The sequence below is a fragment of the Neoarius graeffei genome, chromosome 12, assembly GCF_027579695.1.
Source record: "Neoarius graeffei isolate fNeoGra1 chromosome 12, fNeoGra1.pri, whole genome shotgun sequence".
NCBI lineage: Eukaryota > Metazoa > Chordata > Actinopteri > Siluriformes > Ariidae > Neoarius > Neoarius graeffei.
The window spans coordinates 44,665,311-44,680,707 of NC_083580.1; the positions used below are offsets into that span (position 1 = coordinate 44,665,311).

The 15,397-nt window shown below is 38.2% G+C and overlaps 1 protein-coding gene across 4 annotated transcripts in view; it reads left to right on the forward strand.

Moving 5' to 3' along the window:
- The window catches only part of ghrb (growth hormone receptor b), a 68,528-nt gene that overhangs the window by 42,294 nt on the left and 10,837 nt on the right, over window positions 1-15,397 (forward strand). For all 4 annotated transcript variants that reach the window (XM_060935929.1, XM_060935926.1, XM_060935928.1 and 1 more), the window contains 6 exons: window positions 5,869-5,995; window positions 6,278-6,450; window positions 11,988-12,172; window positions 13,115-13,256; window positions 13,352-13,442; window positions 13,687-13,756. In XM_060935929.1, the coding sequence (XP_060791912.1) occupies window positions 5,869-5,995; window positions 6,278-6,450; window positions 11,988-12,172; window positions 13,115-13,256; window positions 13,352-13,442; window positions 13,687-13,756 (788 nt within the window). The remainder of the gene's footprint in view (window positions 1-5,868; window positions 5,996-6,277; window positions 6,451-11,987; window positions 12,173-13,114; window positions 13,257-13,351; window positions 13,443-13,686; window positions 13,757-15,397) is intronic.

The following is a 15,397-nucleotide window of genomic DNA, read 5'->3' on the forward strand; positions in this document are numbered from 1 at the left end:
AAAATGGAAAAACGGGGGGGGGGGGATTTTTGAACTTATCTAAATATTGAAGAGGCATTGGTTAAATTTGAAAAAAAAAAAGTACAAATTAATATATTTGCTAAATGTAGCACATTTAAGTCTATTCCAGGAGGGCCCCCCCCCCAAAAAAAAAAAATTATTATTATTATTTTATTTTATTTTTTTTTTTAACAAGCTGACTTGGCAAGAACATTCCTCTCAGGATTGCAAGTCCAAACTTCACATTCTTGGTATTGAGAAACAGCACACTTGTAGACTTTAAAGTGCATTTTCTCATTTTAGCTGTTGACATTGTTCAGGTACTCTATGGGCTGTTTTATGTTAAATGGTAAGTAGACATATATGAATTCATCTAATAAAATATTACTCTCAAATAAGGTATTTTTTAAAAATCTTACAAAAAACACCTCTGATTTTTAAAGAGGAAAAAAATATTGGAACCAAGCATCCTGAATCTTTTGTGTGGAGGAAAACTGTAGGCATTGAGGAGTACGTGTTGGGAGATTTTAAACTCAGATATTTATACAACCTCTCTGAAGCATTGTATAACTACTACTATCACTGTAAGAAATAAAACACTTGGGGGCATGCTGTTCCATGGAGAAAAAAAAATGGTGGTGCAATGAAGTGGAGTAACTGTTTTACCAATGATTACAATTTACCAATGATTACAATATTGTATCAATTTACCAATGATTACAATATTGAATTTATTAAAGAATTTGTCATCCTATTTAGGGTTTACAATATAGTTAGTTGCTGTTATCACATTCATTAGTTATAAATATAGTTAGTTGCTGTTATCACATTCATTATAGCAGCTATAAACAGTCATTACCATTATTTTGCCTTTTTTCTGTCTGTTGAAATTAATAAGGCAAAAGTACAGATTTCACATGTTGGCAAGAAAGTGCAAAGCATAAAGTCCTTTGTCCTGAAGACTTGCAGTCCTTTATGACTGAAGACAGTGTCTGAAAAATTAAAATTACAGCTTTACTTCTGACTGTTACAAAGTCCTGACACTGGAGATCCCTTTCAATAATTTTAAATACACTTGCAACATATTTGATTCCAAGCCCCCCAAACCCCCACCCCACCCCTCTGGACAAAAGAGGAACTTCAGATCTGGCAGGCTTTGATAAACAGGATATTAATACTTTGGCTCTGAGCCAAAAATGGAGCTGTTGCAGAATGTTCACGCACACTGCCTGCCAAATCCCTCACACTCCCACTGATTCACCTTCATGTATGGAAGCTTTAACAGGATCTACCTTCCATATGAAGGTGTTTTTAAACAGTTTGAAATTATCTTCTTCAGCATTGTTTCTGTCCTGTGTATACACATTGGCTTATATGGCAAAGATCTGAACTTAAAATGTGTAACAATGTGATTTTGAAATTGATTTCACCAGTTGGCGTTATCTGTCCTCCTGAATAAATATTTGAAATAGACGTTAAAGCTCAGTGGAAGGAGGGATTCTGGAAGCTTTAGCAGAAGCCCCATGCTGAGACACCAATGTTTTTACATGTGAAAAATGCTAGCCAGTACTTCCAGGAAAAGGCTGGCCTCTTGAGCTGTACTACAACTGGGATTTGTGTTGCATCCTGTCACTCCTGCAGTGGAAATAAGAGCGTCTGCTTTCTGAGAACACTATGAACAGTGTGACATGTCCACAAATAGGCTAGAAGTAGATATACTTCAAGTCCTTCATTTCAAAGATTATAAAATGTGTTTTAAAAGCAGTATTAATCCTGACACAAATCCATATTTTTGTGCATTGTGTTTATATTAAATTAATAATGCAATTATTATCTTTACATGCTCAAACTGAATAAGAGCAAAGCAAAATTGAATCAATATGTATGTCATTAGTTATATCAGTATCACTATTAAGGGAGTGAACTTGCAGCAAGCAAATTCTGGTAATACGCAAGATAAAATATACAGTCAACAATATAAATGAGGAAATAAAAAGATTAAATTGAATAGGTATATGAATGGAAACTTAATTCAGTTTTATTGTCATTAGGGTTGTGTCTCTTTCTTTGAAACCAAAAAAGTATGGAAAATATAGAATATAATGCAATAGTAATCAATTTAATTATGTGTGATTTTTTTTCTTTTTATTAGATAGACACATTCACAAACAAACAAGTACCAAAATTGATCAAAACAATTCATCGATTTCCTCATGAGTGACATTTCTGAGATTTATGTCACGGGTTTGGATTGCCGTGTCCCGGATGTAGCTCGTACGAAAAATACAAGGGGCACGCGTGTGTGTATGTATATATGTATGTGTGTGTATGTGTGTGTGTGTGTGTGTGTGTGTGTGTGTGTATATATATATATATATATATATATATATATATATATATATATATATATATAGTGCATCTCAAAAAATTAGAATATTGTGAAAAAGTTCAATATTTTCCATCAGTTATTTAAGAAAGTGAAAATGTTATATATTATAGACTCATTACACATAAACTAAAATGTTTCAAGCATTTTTCTATTTTAATTTTAATCAATATGGCATAAAGTACAAAAACACACAAAAAAACCATCTCAAAATATTAGAACATTTCATTTCGAGTTTGAGTAAAACAGTATGAACACAGTGTATCTCTCGGTCTAGTTCAGTACACACAACCACGATCATGGGGAAGACTGCTGACTTGACTGTTGTCCAGAAGATGATCACTCATGCCCTCCACAAGGAGGGTAAGCCACAAAAGGTCATTGCTGAAAAGGGTGGCTGGAAAAGGTGCACAAGCAACAGGGATGGCCGCAGTCTTGAGAGGATTGTCAAGAAAAGTTGATTCAAGAACTTGGGAGAGCTTCACAAGGAGTGGACTGAGGTTGGTGTCAGTGTATCAAGACCCATCACGAACAGACATCTTCAAGAAAGGGGATACAACTTTCGCATTCCTAATATCAAGCTACTCCTGAGCCAGAGACAATGTCAGAAGTATCTTATCTGGGCTAAAGAGAGAAAGAAATGGACTGTTGCTCAGTGGTCCAAAGTCCTCTTTTCAGATGAAAGTACATTTTGCATTTAATTTGGAAATCACGGTTCTAGAGTCTGGAGGAAGAGTGGAGAGGCACAGAATCCAAGGTGTTTGAAGCCCAGTGTGAAGTTTCCACAGTCTGCGATGATTTGGGGTGCCATGTCATCTGCTGGTGTTGGTCCACTGTATTTTATCAAGTCCAAAGTCAACACAGCCATCTACCAGGAGATTTTAGAGCACTTCATGCTTCCATCTGCTGACGAGCTTTTTGGAGATGCTGATTTCCTTTTCCAGCAGGACTTAGCACCTGCCCACAGTGCCAAAACTACTACCAAATGGTTTGCTGACCATGATATTACTGTGTTTTGATTGGCCAGCCAACTTGCCTGACCTGAACCCCATAGAGAATCTATGGGGTATTGTCAAGAGGAAAATGAGAAACACCCGACCCAAAAATACAGATACGCTGAAGGCCACTATCAAAGCAACCTGGGCTTCAATAACACCTCAGCAGTGCCACAGACTGATCACCTCCATGCCACACCGCATTGATGCAGTAATTCATGGTAAAGGAGCCCCAACCAAGTATTGAGTGTATAAATGAATATACTTTTTCAGAAGTTGGACATTTCTGTATTGTAAATCCCTTTTTGTGATTGATCTTGGGGAATATTCTAATAATTTGAGATACTGGATTTCTGATTTTCATGAGCTATAAGCCATAATCATCAAAATTAAAACAAAAAAGGCTTTAAATATTTCACTTTTCATGTATGAATATAGAATATATGAACGGTTACCTTTTTGAATTAAATTATGAAAAAAAGGAACTTTTTCATGGTATTCTAATTTTTTGAGATGCACTAGTGTGTGTGTGTGTGTGTGTGTGTACACATACAGTGGGTACGGAAAGTATTCAGACCCCTTTAAATTTTTCACTTTTTGTTTCATTGCAGCCATTTGCTAAAATCAAAAAAGTTCATTTTATTTCTCATTAATGTACACTCAGCACCCCATCTTGACAGAAAAAAACAGAAATGTAGAAATTTTTGCAAATTTATTAAAAAAGAAAAACTGAAATATCACATAAGTATTCAGACCCTTTGCTCAGTATTGAGTATCCAGTAGAAGCACCCTTTTGAGCTAGCACAGCCATGAGTCTTCTTGGGAATGATGCAACAAGTTTTTCACACCTGGATTTGGGGATCCTCTGCCATTCTTCCTTGCAGATCCTCTCCAGTTCCATCAGGTTGGATGGTGAACGTTGGTGGACAGCCATTTTCAGGTCTCTCCAGAGATGCTCAATTGGGTTTAGGTCAGGGCTCTGGCTGGGCCAGTCAAGAATGGTCACAGAATTGTTCCGAAGCCATTCCTTTGTTATTTTAGCTGTGTGCTTAGGGTCATTGTCTTGTTGGAAGGCGAACCTTCGGCCCAGTCTGAGGTCCTGAGCACTCTGGAAGAGGTTTTCTTCCATGATATCTCTGTACTTGGCCGCATTCATCTTTCCTTCAATTGCAACCAGTCGTCCTGTCCCTGCAGCTGAAAAACACCCCCATAGCATGATGCTGCCACCACCATGTTTCACTGTTGGGATTGTATTGGGCAGGTGATGAGCAGTGCCTGGTTTTCTCCACACATACCGCTTAGAATTAACATCAAGAAGTTCAATCTTTGTCTCACCAGACCAGAGAATCTTATTTCTCATAGTTTGGGAGTCCTTCACGTGTTTTTTGGCAAACTCTATGCAGGCTTTCATATGTCTTGCACTGAGGAGAGGCTTCCGTCGGGCCACTCTGCCATAAAGCCCCGACTGGTGGAGGGCTGCAGTGATGGTTGACTTTGTGGAACTTTCTCCCATCTCCCTACTGCATCTCTGGAGTTCAGCCACAGTGATCTTTGGGTTCTTCTTTACCTCTCTCACCAAGGCTCTTCTCCCACGATTGCTCAGTTTGGCTGGACGGCCAGGTCTAGGAAGAGTTCTGGTCGTCCCAAACTTCTTCCATTTAAGGATTATGGAGGCCACTGTGCTCTTAAGAACCTTGAGTGCTGCAGAAATTCTTTTGTAACCTTGGCCAGGTTTGTGCCTTGCCACAATTCTGTCTCTGAGCTCCTTGGGCAGTTCCTTCGACCTCATGATTCTCATTTGCTCTGACATGCACGGTGAGCTGTAAGGTCTTATATAGACAGGTGTGTGCCTTTCCTAATCAAGTCCAATCAGTTTAATTAAACACAGCTGGACTCCAATGAATGAGTAGAACCATCTCAAGGAGGATCAGAAGAAATGGACAGCATGTGAGTTAAATATGAGTGTCACAGCAAAAGTTTGGGACGACCAGAACTCTTCCTAGACCTGGCCGTCCAACCAAAATGAGCAATCGTGGGAGAAGAGCCTTGGTGAGAGAGGTAAAGAAGAACCCAAATACTTATGATAATACTTATAATACTTATGACCATGTGATATTTCAGTTTTTCTTTTTTAATAAATTTGCAAAAATTTCTACATTTGTTTTTTTCTGTCAAGATGGGGTGCTGAGTGTACATTTAATGAGAAATAAAATTAACTTTTTTTTATTTTAGCAAATGGCTGCAATGAAACGAGTGAAAAATTTAAGGGGGTCTGAATACTTTCCGTACCCACTGTGTGTGTGTGTGTGTGTGTGTGTGTGTATACATATACATATGAGAGCGAATTTGAGTCACATCAAACAAAAAAGACTTGTTTAACTAAAATTAATTCACTTTTAATCAAATAACTTTTTATCCTTAAAATATGTATCTTTGTGACCTAGAATAAATCAAATCTACTGTAGTAACAGTTCATTTCTTTTCTAGCTCAAAACAAATCTCTGCCTCATCTGATTGGCTGCTATTCTCGGGAACTCATGACATTTCGCTGCCACTGGGATGTTCGATCTTTCTGGAACCTGACAGAACCGGGTGACCTAAGACTGTTCTACAAGTACTGACAATTTTGTGCTAAATTTATTTTTATGATTTGCTCATTTAACTTTCATGTTTCCCTGCTTTAAACCCCAAACATTATAAATATACATTTCAACTGAATACAGGAAAAACACTTTTCTGAAAGGGAAAAAACACATCAATGTTTACTTGTGTTATTACTGTGATTTAATAGGTTCATCATGCCCTGTTTGATGGTTTGTTGTCGGTGGTGGTCTTGGTACTAGCTTGATACATGCCTAGGCTTAACATTCCTTTATTTCTCTTTTCTGATGTGCAGGGAATCGAAGAGTGATGGCAAATGGCTTGAGTGCCCAAGTTACAGCGCCGCAATAGAAAATGAGTGCTACTTTGATGCCAACCATACAAGTATCTGGTTACAATATGCCATCCAACTGCGCTCACAGACCAGTGATGTTTATGATGAAATGTTCTTTTCAGTGGAAGAAATTGGTAGGTCAATCTTGTAAATGCAGATTTGATTGGATCTCTAAAACTGGCACTCAGCCATCTTTATTTAGCAAAATCTATTTGTCCAAAGAAAGACAACAGAACAAATAATTTTTGCAGTGTCTGAACACCAGAGAGGGTGTGTTCACATTTGGTGGCTGCCTTTAAAACACAATGTCTCTGAAATACTTTGGCAGAGCTTAAAAAAAAAAAAGCACTGCAGTGTTAGTAATAATGTTTGAAAATAAGCGTGTATGCTTGGGACATTCAGTAGTAAATGATGTGATGTCCCACTTTAATTGTGATTGCATGTGGCCAAGTCACTCATTCAGCTCAAATTCTCTTGATTTTCTGCCTCCAAAGCTACAACCTACTCATCATTAAATAATCTTTATTTCATCTGCATTCTTCCTTCGGCTACTCACGTTAGGGGGTCACCACAGCGGATCGTCTGGATCCGCATATTTGCGTAGGTTTTTACACCATATGCCCTTCCTGATGCAGCCCTCCCCAGTCTATCTGGGCTTGGGACTGGCACCAAGTATGCACTGGCTTGTGCAGCCCCAGTTGCTGCTGGGTTTATTTATTTATTTATTTATTTATTTATTTATTTATTATTTAAACCTAATCTGCATGTCTTTTGATCTGTGGGAGGAAACCGGCACACCTAGAGGAAACCCACACAGACATGGGGAGAACATGAAAACTGCTTACAGAAAGGCCCCTGCCGGCCGTGAGGATTGAACCTGGAACCTTCTTGCTGTGAGGCGAAAGTGCTAACCACTGTGTCACCCTTTGTTTCATCTGCATTAACCCTCTGGGGTCGAGAGCTTCACCGGCGAAGCTTGACAGGTTTAGAATAAGTAGGTCATGCGTTTAGATAAATATCTTTGAGTTTTTCATCATAAAAGCACAATAAACATATTGACAAACTTTTTATACTTTACACTTTCCTATGTGCCCACTGCCAAATAATATTATAGTTTTTAAATTACCTAAATTAGATGAAACATAAAAACTTGTCACCTTACTCAGTCACACTGGAGTTGGAGTGTTGAGCACGCGCTTACACATTCATAAGACTATTTACTTGGTAATGGCATGATAATCACTTTCACGCTTTCTATTTTGATTGGTTTCTCTTTCGCGGTGGGAACGCTCACCATAAACAGGATAAAATCTGTCAGACATACAGTAGTTCATGCTATTTGGAGGTAAAACTTGTTTCTAGATGGCATACGTTTTATGCGCTTCGGATGATTCAGGACAGCGATTCAATTCAGTCCTGAGAACTGTGACACTGATGAGCGGTGCCCCCCCCCCCCCCTTTTTTTTTTTTTAAAGAGCTGGTTGTGGCTCTTAACTGAGTAAAATAGTACAAGAGTTAATTTCAAGACACACTGAAAAGAGTCTCATACCAAAATAAAGTCAAATACCAGATAAATGAAGCTATTGTAAAAAGCAGTTTTAGAACTCTGTTGGAATGTGTGAAAAAACATTACCTTACCCATTGTGACTTGACCTGATGGGATTGAGTTAATCTGATGGGATTAAGAAGTGGCAGTGGGAGGGGCTTCACTCTTCTCATTGAATGGAATGGAAATTTTTTACCCTTCTCATTGAACACGCCTCCCACTGCCAACCCTTTTATCCCAAAACAATAGGACATACTGTACGTATTTTGATGGCCAATTAATTGTCCAAGTCAATGTTGCAGATTTAAGTTTTTGTGCTTGATACATTCCTAAGACTGAACAGAATCGCCTCAAGTGACCAAAATGGTTCGACAGAATGGGTAAGGTCATGTTTTTTTCCACACATTCCAACACAGTTCTAAAACTGCTTTTTACAACGTCTTCATTTATTTTTTGTAAAGTACAATCATGACATACGTACTATGTAGATATTATTATTATTATTATTATTATTATTATTATTATTGTAGCTGAACTTGTGCTGCATACAAAAAGTCATATGACATTGAGAATACTGCTTAGATTTGTTGAAATTGACAACAAAATCAGAGCATGCCAAAATAATTAGAGTGCCAGAACATATCCTCAGACCCCAGAGGGTTAATGATGAATCTAATATAGCAAGCAAACTAAGCTAATGAGTTAGCTGATACTAGCTAGGACTGGTAAGAGTGTTGCTATGGTTACAGTGTGTGCATTGCATCAGCACAGATAACTTCAAGCACAAACAACATTTGGCTGGCTTCCACAAACAATATGACAATCACTATATGGCTGAGCTTATAATTGGTTGTTAGAAATGGGGCATGCCCAAACTGATTAATTCTAAAATGGATGACTTTGAGGACCAGCAGTCTTTTTTTTTGTATGGTCATCATTTTCGGATATAAATTGCTGTGAAATTTTAATCGCTTCACCTGTACAACTGGAGCAATTGTTTGTAACAATGTGAAACAGCAGAGATTATGCAAGTTTGAAAGCTCATGAAGATGGCTTCATCTTCAGACAACCCTTGCATTAAATGTTCTGAGGCCTCAAGGTACTCCAGCCATTACTTTTTTTTTAATAAAAACACTGTAAAAGTAGCCATACTTTACAATGCTAGCATAAAATCCCACTAAAATCTGTTAAAATGACCCCTTTCAGCAGCAGGAATCCATTCATGTCAGTGTTCAATGTATTTAACAGCATTTAAGTTGAGCCATAGACTGTGAAATAGTGCTGCAAGCATTTTCCAGCTAGCACCTACAACCCGAATTCCAAGAAAGTTGGGACAAAGTACAAATTGTAAATAAAAACAGAATGCAATAATTTACAAATCTCAAAAACTGATATTGTATTCACAATAGAACATAGACAACATATCAAATGTCGAAAGTGAGACATTTTGAAATTTCATGCCAAATATTGGCTCATTTGAAATTTCATGACAGCAACACATCTCAAAGTTGGGACAGGGGCAATAAGAAGCTGGAAAAGTTAAAGGTACAAAAAAGGAACAGCTGGAGGACCAAATTGCAACTCATTAGGTCAATTGGCAATAGGTCATTAACATGACTGGGTATAAAAAAGAGCGTCTTGGAGTGGCAGCGGCTCTCAGAAGTAAAGATGGGAAGAGGATCACCAATCCCCCTAATTCTGCACCGACAAATAGTGGAGCAATATCAAAATGGAGTTCGACAGTGTAAAATTGCAAAGAGTTTGAACATATCATCATCTACAGTGCATAATATAATCAAAAGATTCAGAGAATCTGGAAGAATCTCTGTGCGTAAGGGTCAAGGCCGGAAAAAACATACTGGGTGCCCGTGATCTTCGGGCCCTTAGATGGCACTGCATCACATACAGGCATGCTTCTGTATTGGAAATCACAAAATGGGCTCAGGAATATTTTCAGAGAACATTATCTGTAAACACAATTCACCGTGCCATCCGCTGTTGCCAGCTAAAACTCTGTAGTTCAAAGAAGTCGTATCTAAACATGATCCAGAAGCGCAGATGTCTTCTCTGGGCCAAGGCTCATTTAAAATGGACTGTGGCAAAGTGGAAAACTGTTCTGTGGTCAGACGAATCAAAATTTGAAGTTCTTTATGGAAATCGGGGACGCCGTGTCATTCGGACTAAAGAGGAGAAGGACAACCCAAGTTGTTATCAGCGCTCAGTTCAGAAGCCTGCATCTCTTATGGTATGGGGTTGCATTAGTGCGTGTGGCATGGGCAGCTTACACATCTGGAAAAACACCATCAATGCTGAAAGGTATATCCAGGTTCTAGAGCAACATATGCTCCCATCCAGACGACGTCTCTTTCAGGGAAGACCTTGCATTTTCCAACATGACAATGCCAAACCACATGCTGCATCAATTACAGCATCATGACTACGTAGAAGAAGGGTCCGGGTACTGAACTGGCCAGCCTGCAGTCCAGATCTTTCACCCATAGAAAACATTTGGCGCATCATAAAACGGAAGATACGACAAAAAAGACCTAAGACAGTTGAGCAAGTAGAATCCTACATTAGACAAGAAACGGTTAACATTCCTATCCCTAAACTTGAGCAACTTGTCTCCTCAGTACCCAGACATTTACAGACTGTTGTAAAGAGAAAAGGAGATGTCTCACATGGCCTTGTCCCAACTTTTTTGAGATGTGTTGTCATGAAATTTAAAATCGCCTAATTTTTATCTTTAAATGATGCATTTTCTCAGTTTAAACATTTGATATGTCATCTATGTTCTATTCTGAATAAAATATGGAATTTTGAAACTTCCACATCATTGCATTCCGTTTTTATTTACAATTTGTACTTTGTCCCAACTTTTTTGGAATCGGGGTTATACATTTGAAGACTTCAGTTCATATAGTTTTAAGAAGGTGAAGTAGGTAATGTCGTCTTTTGTACTTACCTGCTGAATCGCCATATGGCAAACCTGTTGAAACCAGCTCAACAAATTATTCAGCTGGGTTGTCAGGCATGATCGCAAATGATGTCTTGAGCATGTGGACTTGTACAACACTGGCTAAATTTCTTTTCACTGTTTGTTGGGCTACACTGTTGGAGCTTTCCAAACCATGACTCCCCCCCCCCCCCCCAAATCTAAATGTTCTTACCTGCCCATATGCCAGAATAACAGCTAGAGTCTGATGACACATCACATACAGATGGTGGTGTAACCCTTAGCCTATAATCTTGTACAGAAAATCTGGTCATCTGTAAATGGCAGATGGCTAATTGAAGGTTGAATGGTTAACTGTTCCTTTTCAGCCTTAAGGTTATTATAAATTACATTTTCAATGATTCTGATGAGGGTGGTTTGGTGGCCATGTGTTATTGTGTCACAGTTCCAGAGTCCACAGTTTGAGCTCTGGGTCTGTGTGGAATTTCACATGTTCTCCTCATGTTCATGTGAATTTTCTCCAGGTTTTCCTCCACTCCGCAATTTATATGGATGGACCAAATGTGGCGCCCTGAGATTTCATCTATGGTATATTCAAACCTTGTGCTTGGTTTTCTGGAGATAGACTTCATGTCCTTTGGCTCCTTGGTATGATTAAGTAGTTACAGAAGATAAAAAAAAAAAGTGTTCTGTAGGTGATGGGTATGATTATTTGAGGAAATATTCATACATTGACTGTTCCCCACATCATGAGGGTGTTTTTTGTTCTGCCATAGCAGAGGGAGAGCTAGGACTGTGGCAGGAATATATCCTGGATGATATGCCAGTACATCATGGAGCACCATGCGCGCACACACCTTCAGTCATTTATACCTAGAGCAATTTTGCACAGAACCCAGAGGAATCCCACATGGACATGGGGAGAACATGCACAGAAACTCCTCAAAGACAGTAACCCAAAATCAGGATTAATGTGGGGAGCTGTAATGTGGCAATGCTATTTTTGCAAAACATCTTATTGTTAATGTTTATTTGTATAAAGAAGCCAAATATTGTGATTTTTTTTTTTTTTTTTTTTACTACAATTAATGATTAATTGTGCAACTGTAGTCTGATGTAAACCAAACACACTGAGATTACAATAATTTATTTAAATTTTTTTTTTTTAGTATTTCCAGACCCACCTGAAGTGCTGAACTGGACTTTATTGAGTTTGGGCCCAACTGGATTGTTCTATGACGTGATGGTGAACTGGGACACACCTGCCTCAGCAGCAGACAGTGTGAAGATGGGATGGATGACGCTTTGGTATGAGACTCAGTACAGAGAGACCGGCTCAGAGCAATGGAAATCTGTGAGTCTGAATGTACTATTGTAGTAAATCTATTTGACAATATTTACAATACTTTTAAAGTGGGTAGTAATAGTAGTAGAGCAGTGGTTACGGTTCTAAGCTAGTGAATACTGAATTTTTTAAACGGCACATTTTAAGGGTTAATTTTTTTGTCCATTTCAGTGTTAAATATTTTATTTTGGAATAATTTTTAAATCAAAGTCTAATAACTCTGTTTTACATAGGTTTTTTTATGCAACACTACTGTTTTACTTTGATGCATATCCTGTATCATAGTAATATCTTTGTCATGACATTATTTTATTATGTCGTGACAGTCACTTTATCATGTCACCATCCCATAAACATAGCTACAGTTTCCTCCTTACCTGAAATCAATCAAGACATTGCTGTCCAACAATGGGTACTTCTTGTCTTTTGCAATAGAGCTATGAACCTAATTTGGTTAACAAGTAAGGTAAGCTAATGGCCACCATTGTAAAAACTATGCATCTAAACCATCACATATTTGCATCACTTCAGTTGGCTTCGTGGAGAAGCAGTCATGAAATATAAGAGCCAATCAAGTTCTCTTTTCCATGGGGAGGAAGACTGGTGCATAAACTTGTTTGTAATTTTCATATATAAAGGATATGGACTTCTTACTGAGAATACAACCATATAGTCATGTTTAGGAGTGATTTCACGCGATGAACATTTATTATACTTATTTTGATTTGATTTATTTGGTAAATAATGAAAAACATATAACAAATATGAAAGACATTAAGAACCAGGATAACACATGAAAGTGAAAACACTTATTTCCAATGTGGTCCTAGGAATCACATAACCATCATGGACACATTACTACAAAAAAATGTCCATACATTTTAATACAAAGCAAACTTAATGAACTTTTTTTTTTTTAAGTTAACTTTGGCTGTATTTGTCATTTTCTAGCTTGACAGTGGCAAGGACATGCAGGCTAACATCTATGGCCTTCGCAGTAACACGAAGTATGAAGTCAGGGTGAGATCCAAAATGCGGGGATACAACTTCGGGGATTTTGGTGACTCTATCTTCATACTTGTTTCCAGCAAAGGTGCAACCTAAGGCTAAACCTATAGCTAAGAATAATCAGCTTATGTTCAATTCATGTGTTATTTGAATGAACCAAAGCTCTACTTTTGTTTTTAGGATCAAGAATCCCCATAACTTCTGTGTTTATCCTTGTGGCTACTGCTATTGGAATCATGTTCATCCTGATTGTGGTGTCACGTAAACAGAAGTAAGAGACTACTTTGACATTGTCAGCCACAGAATGACTGTTTACCAAAAAAGTGACACTTGGGTTCATTAAAAATGCAGTAATTTGCAGCATGTACAGAGAAAAATACCCTCAAGTCAAATGGGAAAATTTCACAGCCGATTTAGTGTTTCACTTGTATGATGTGTAATCAGCATATGATGAAATGACAATTTAAATTTTCAATTAAATCCTGTGTTTTTAAAGATTAAAACTGTTGTTTCAGGCTTATGGTAATTCTTCTGCCACCTGTTCCTGGACCAAAAATCAAAGGAATTGATCCAGTCCTTCTACAGGTAAATATCTATTGTGGCTATAAATGTGTATAAGTAATGTCTGTGATGTCTATTTAATGGTGTACAAACTAGGGATGGAAATGTATTATAAATCCACATTATTACAATTGTAAGCACACTACAACCCCGCTATAACAAACTCCTTGGGGATGTCCAAATAGTTCCTTATACCGAAAAATTTGAAAATGAAATGGACCCATTTGTCACACCAAACACTCACTCTTGCATAAAACAAGACCAACTGTGTTTAATTTATCTCATCTCATCTCATTATCTCTAGCCGCTTTATCCTTCTACAGGGTCGCAGGCAAGCTGGAGCCTATCCCAGCTGACTATGGGCGAAAGGCGGGGTACACCCTGGACAAGTCGCCAGGTCATCACAGGGCTGACACATAGACACAGACAACCATTCACACTCACATTCACACCTACGGTCAATTTAGAGTCACCAGTTAACCTAACCTACATGTCTTTGGACTGTGGGAGAAACCGGGGCACCCGGAGGAAACCCACGCGGACACGGGGAGAACATGCAAACTCCGCACAGAAAGGCCCTTGCCGGCCACGGGGCTCGAACCCAGGACCTTCTTGCTGTGAGGCGACAGCGCTAACCACTACACCACCGTGCCGCCCTGTTTAATTTATATTTATGCTTAATTTGCTTACGTATTTATGAAGTAAAGGAAATAAGTCACTCTTTTAAATGTCATAAAAAGAATGGGAATATTGTAAGCCTTTAGTTAGTAAAAGTACATGTGGCAGCGAGGACGGGGTTGAGCATCAGGTTGAACCAATAGGTAACATGATAAGTTACACCTCTGTCTAATTACTGGCTGTCTAATATTGGTCATTCTGATGGCCAGTAATGAGAGAGAGGGAGAGCTGTGTTCCCCAACGTACATGCGTGTGCACGTGTGAAACCTAAAGCCACTGAAAAGTGCCAAGTAAAGATGAATACTAAAACACACCTTGACCTGTTGCGCCTGTCTCCCTGTTCCTCATTGCCTCAGCATGCAGACTGTTACAGTACGATACTAGTGTCCCATCAGTTTTACTTGCCAAAGAAACTTGTAATCCTGGATTGCTTTTTCTTCAATGACCTAAATATCAGTCTCACTATCGGAGTTCATTGACCAAGTTAAAGGATTATGAACATAGGCAATGATTTCTTTGTCTGTTATGGAAATGATGGAGGTTACCAGTGTATTTGCAAACATGAATAAACTGAATAGTGAAGATTTAGAAAACATAGCGAGTCAATGGATGAATATGATGTCATTGACAATGTTGTCAATGACATCATGTTCACCCACTGACTTGCTATGTTTTCTAAATCTTCATTCAGTTTATTCATGTGTTACAAATCACAGACGATGTCAGCAGTCATTTCATCCTTTTATCAACCCTTTGATCACTGTTCTCGATAATATTGTTAGTGATCAACACTTAAGTTTGGCTAGTTAAGCCGTTGTTTTATGGGATTAGCACGTAGGGGAGAGCGGGGTAAGATGAGCCACTTTTTACATTTTTCATCATAACTACATGTTAAAGCCATTTTTGCTTCCAGTCTACACACCATACCAAATTTCAAAGTGTACTGTTACTATCTGAGCAAAAAATAATTGATAAGCTCTTATGGTT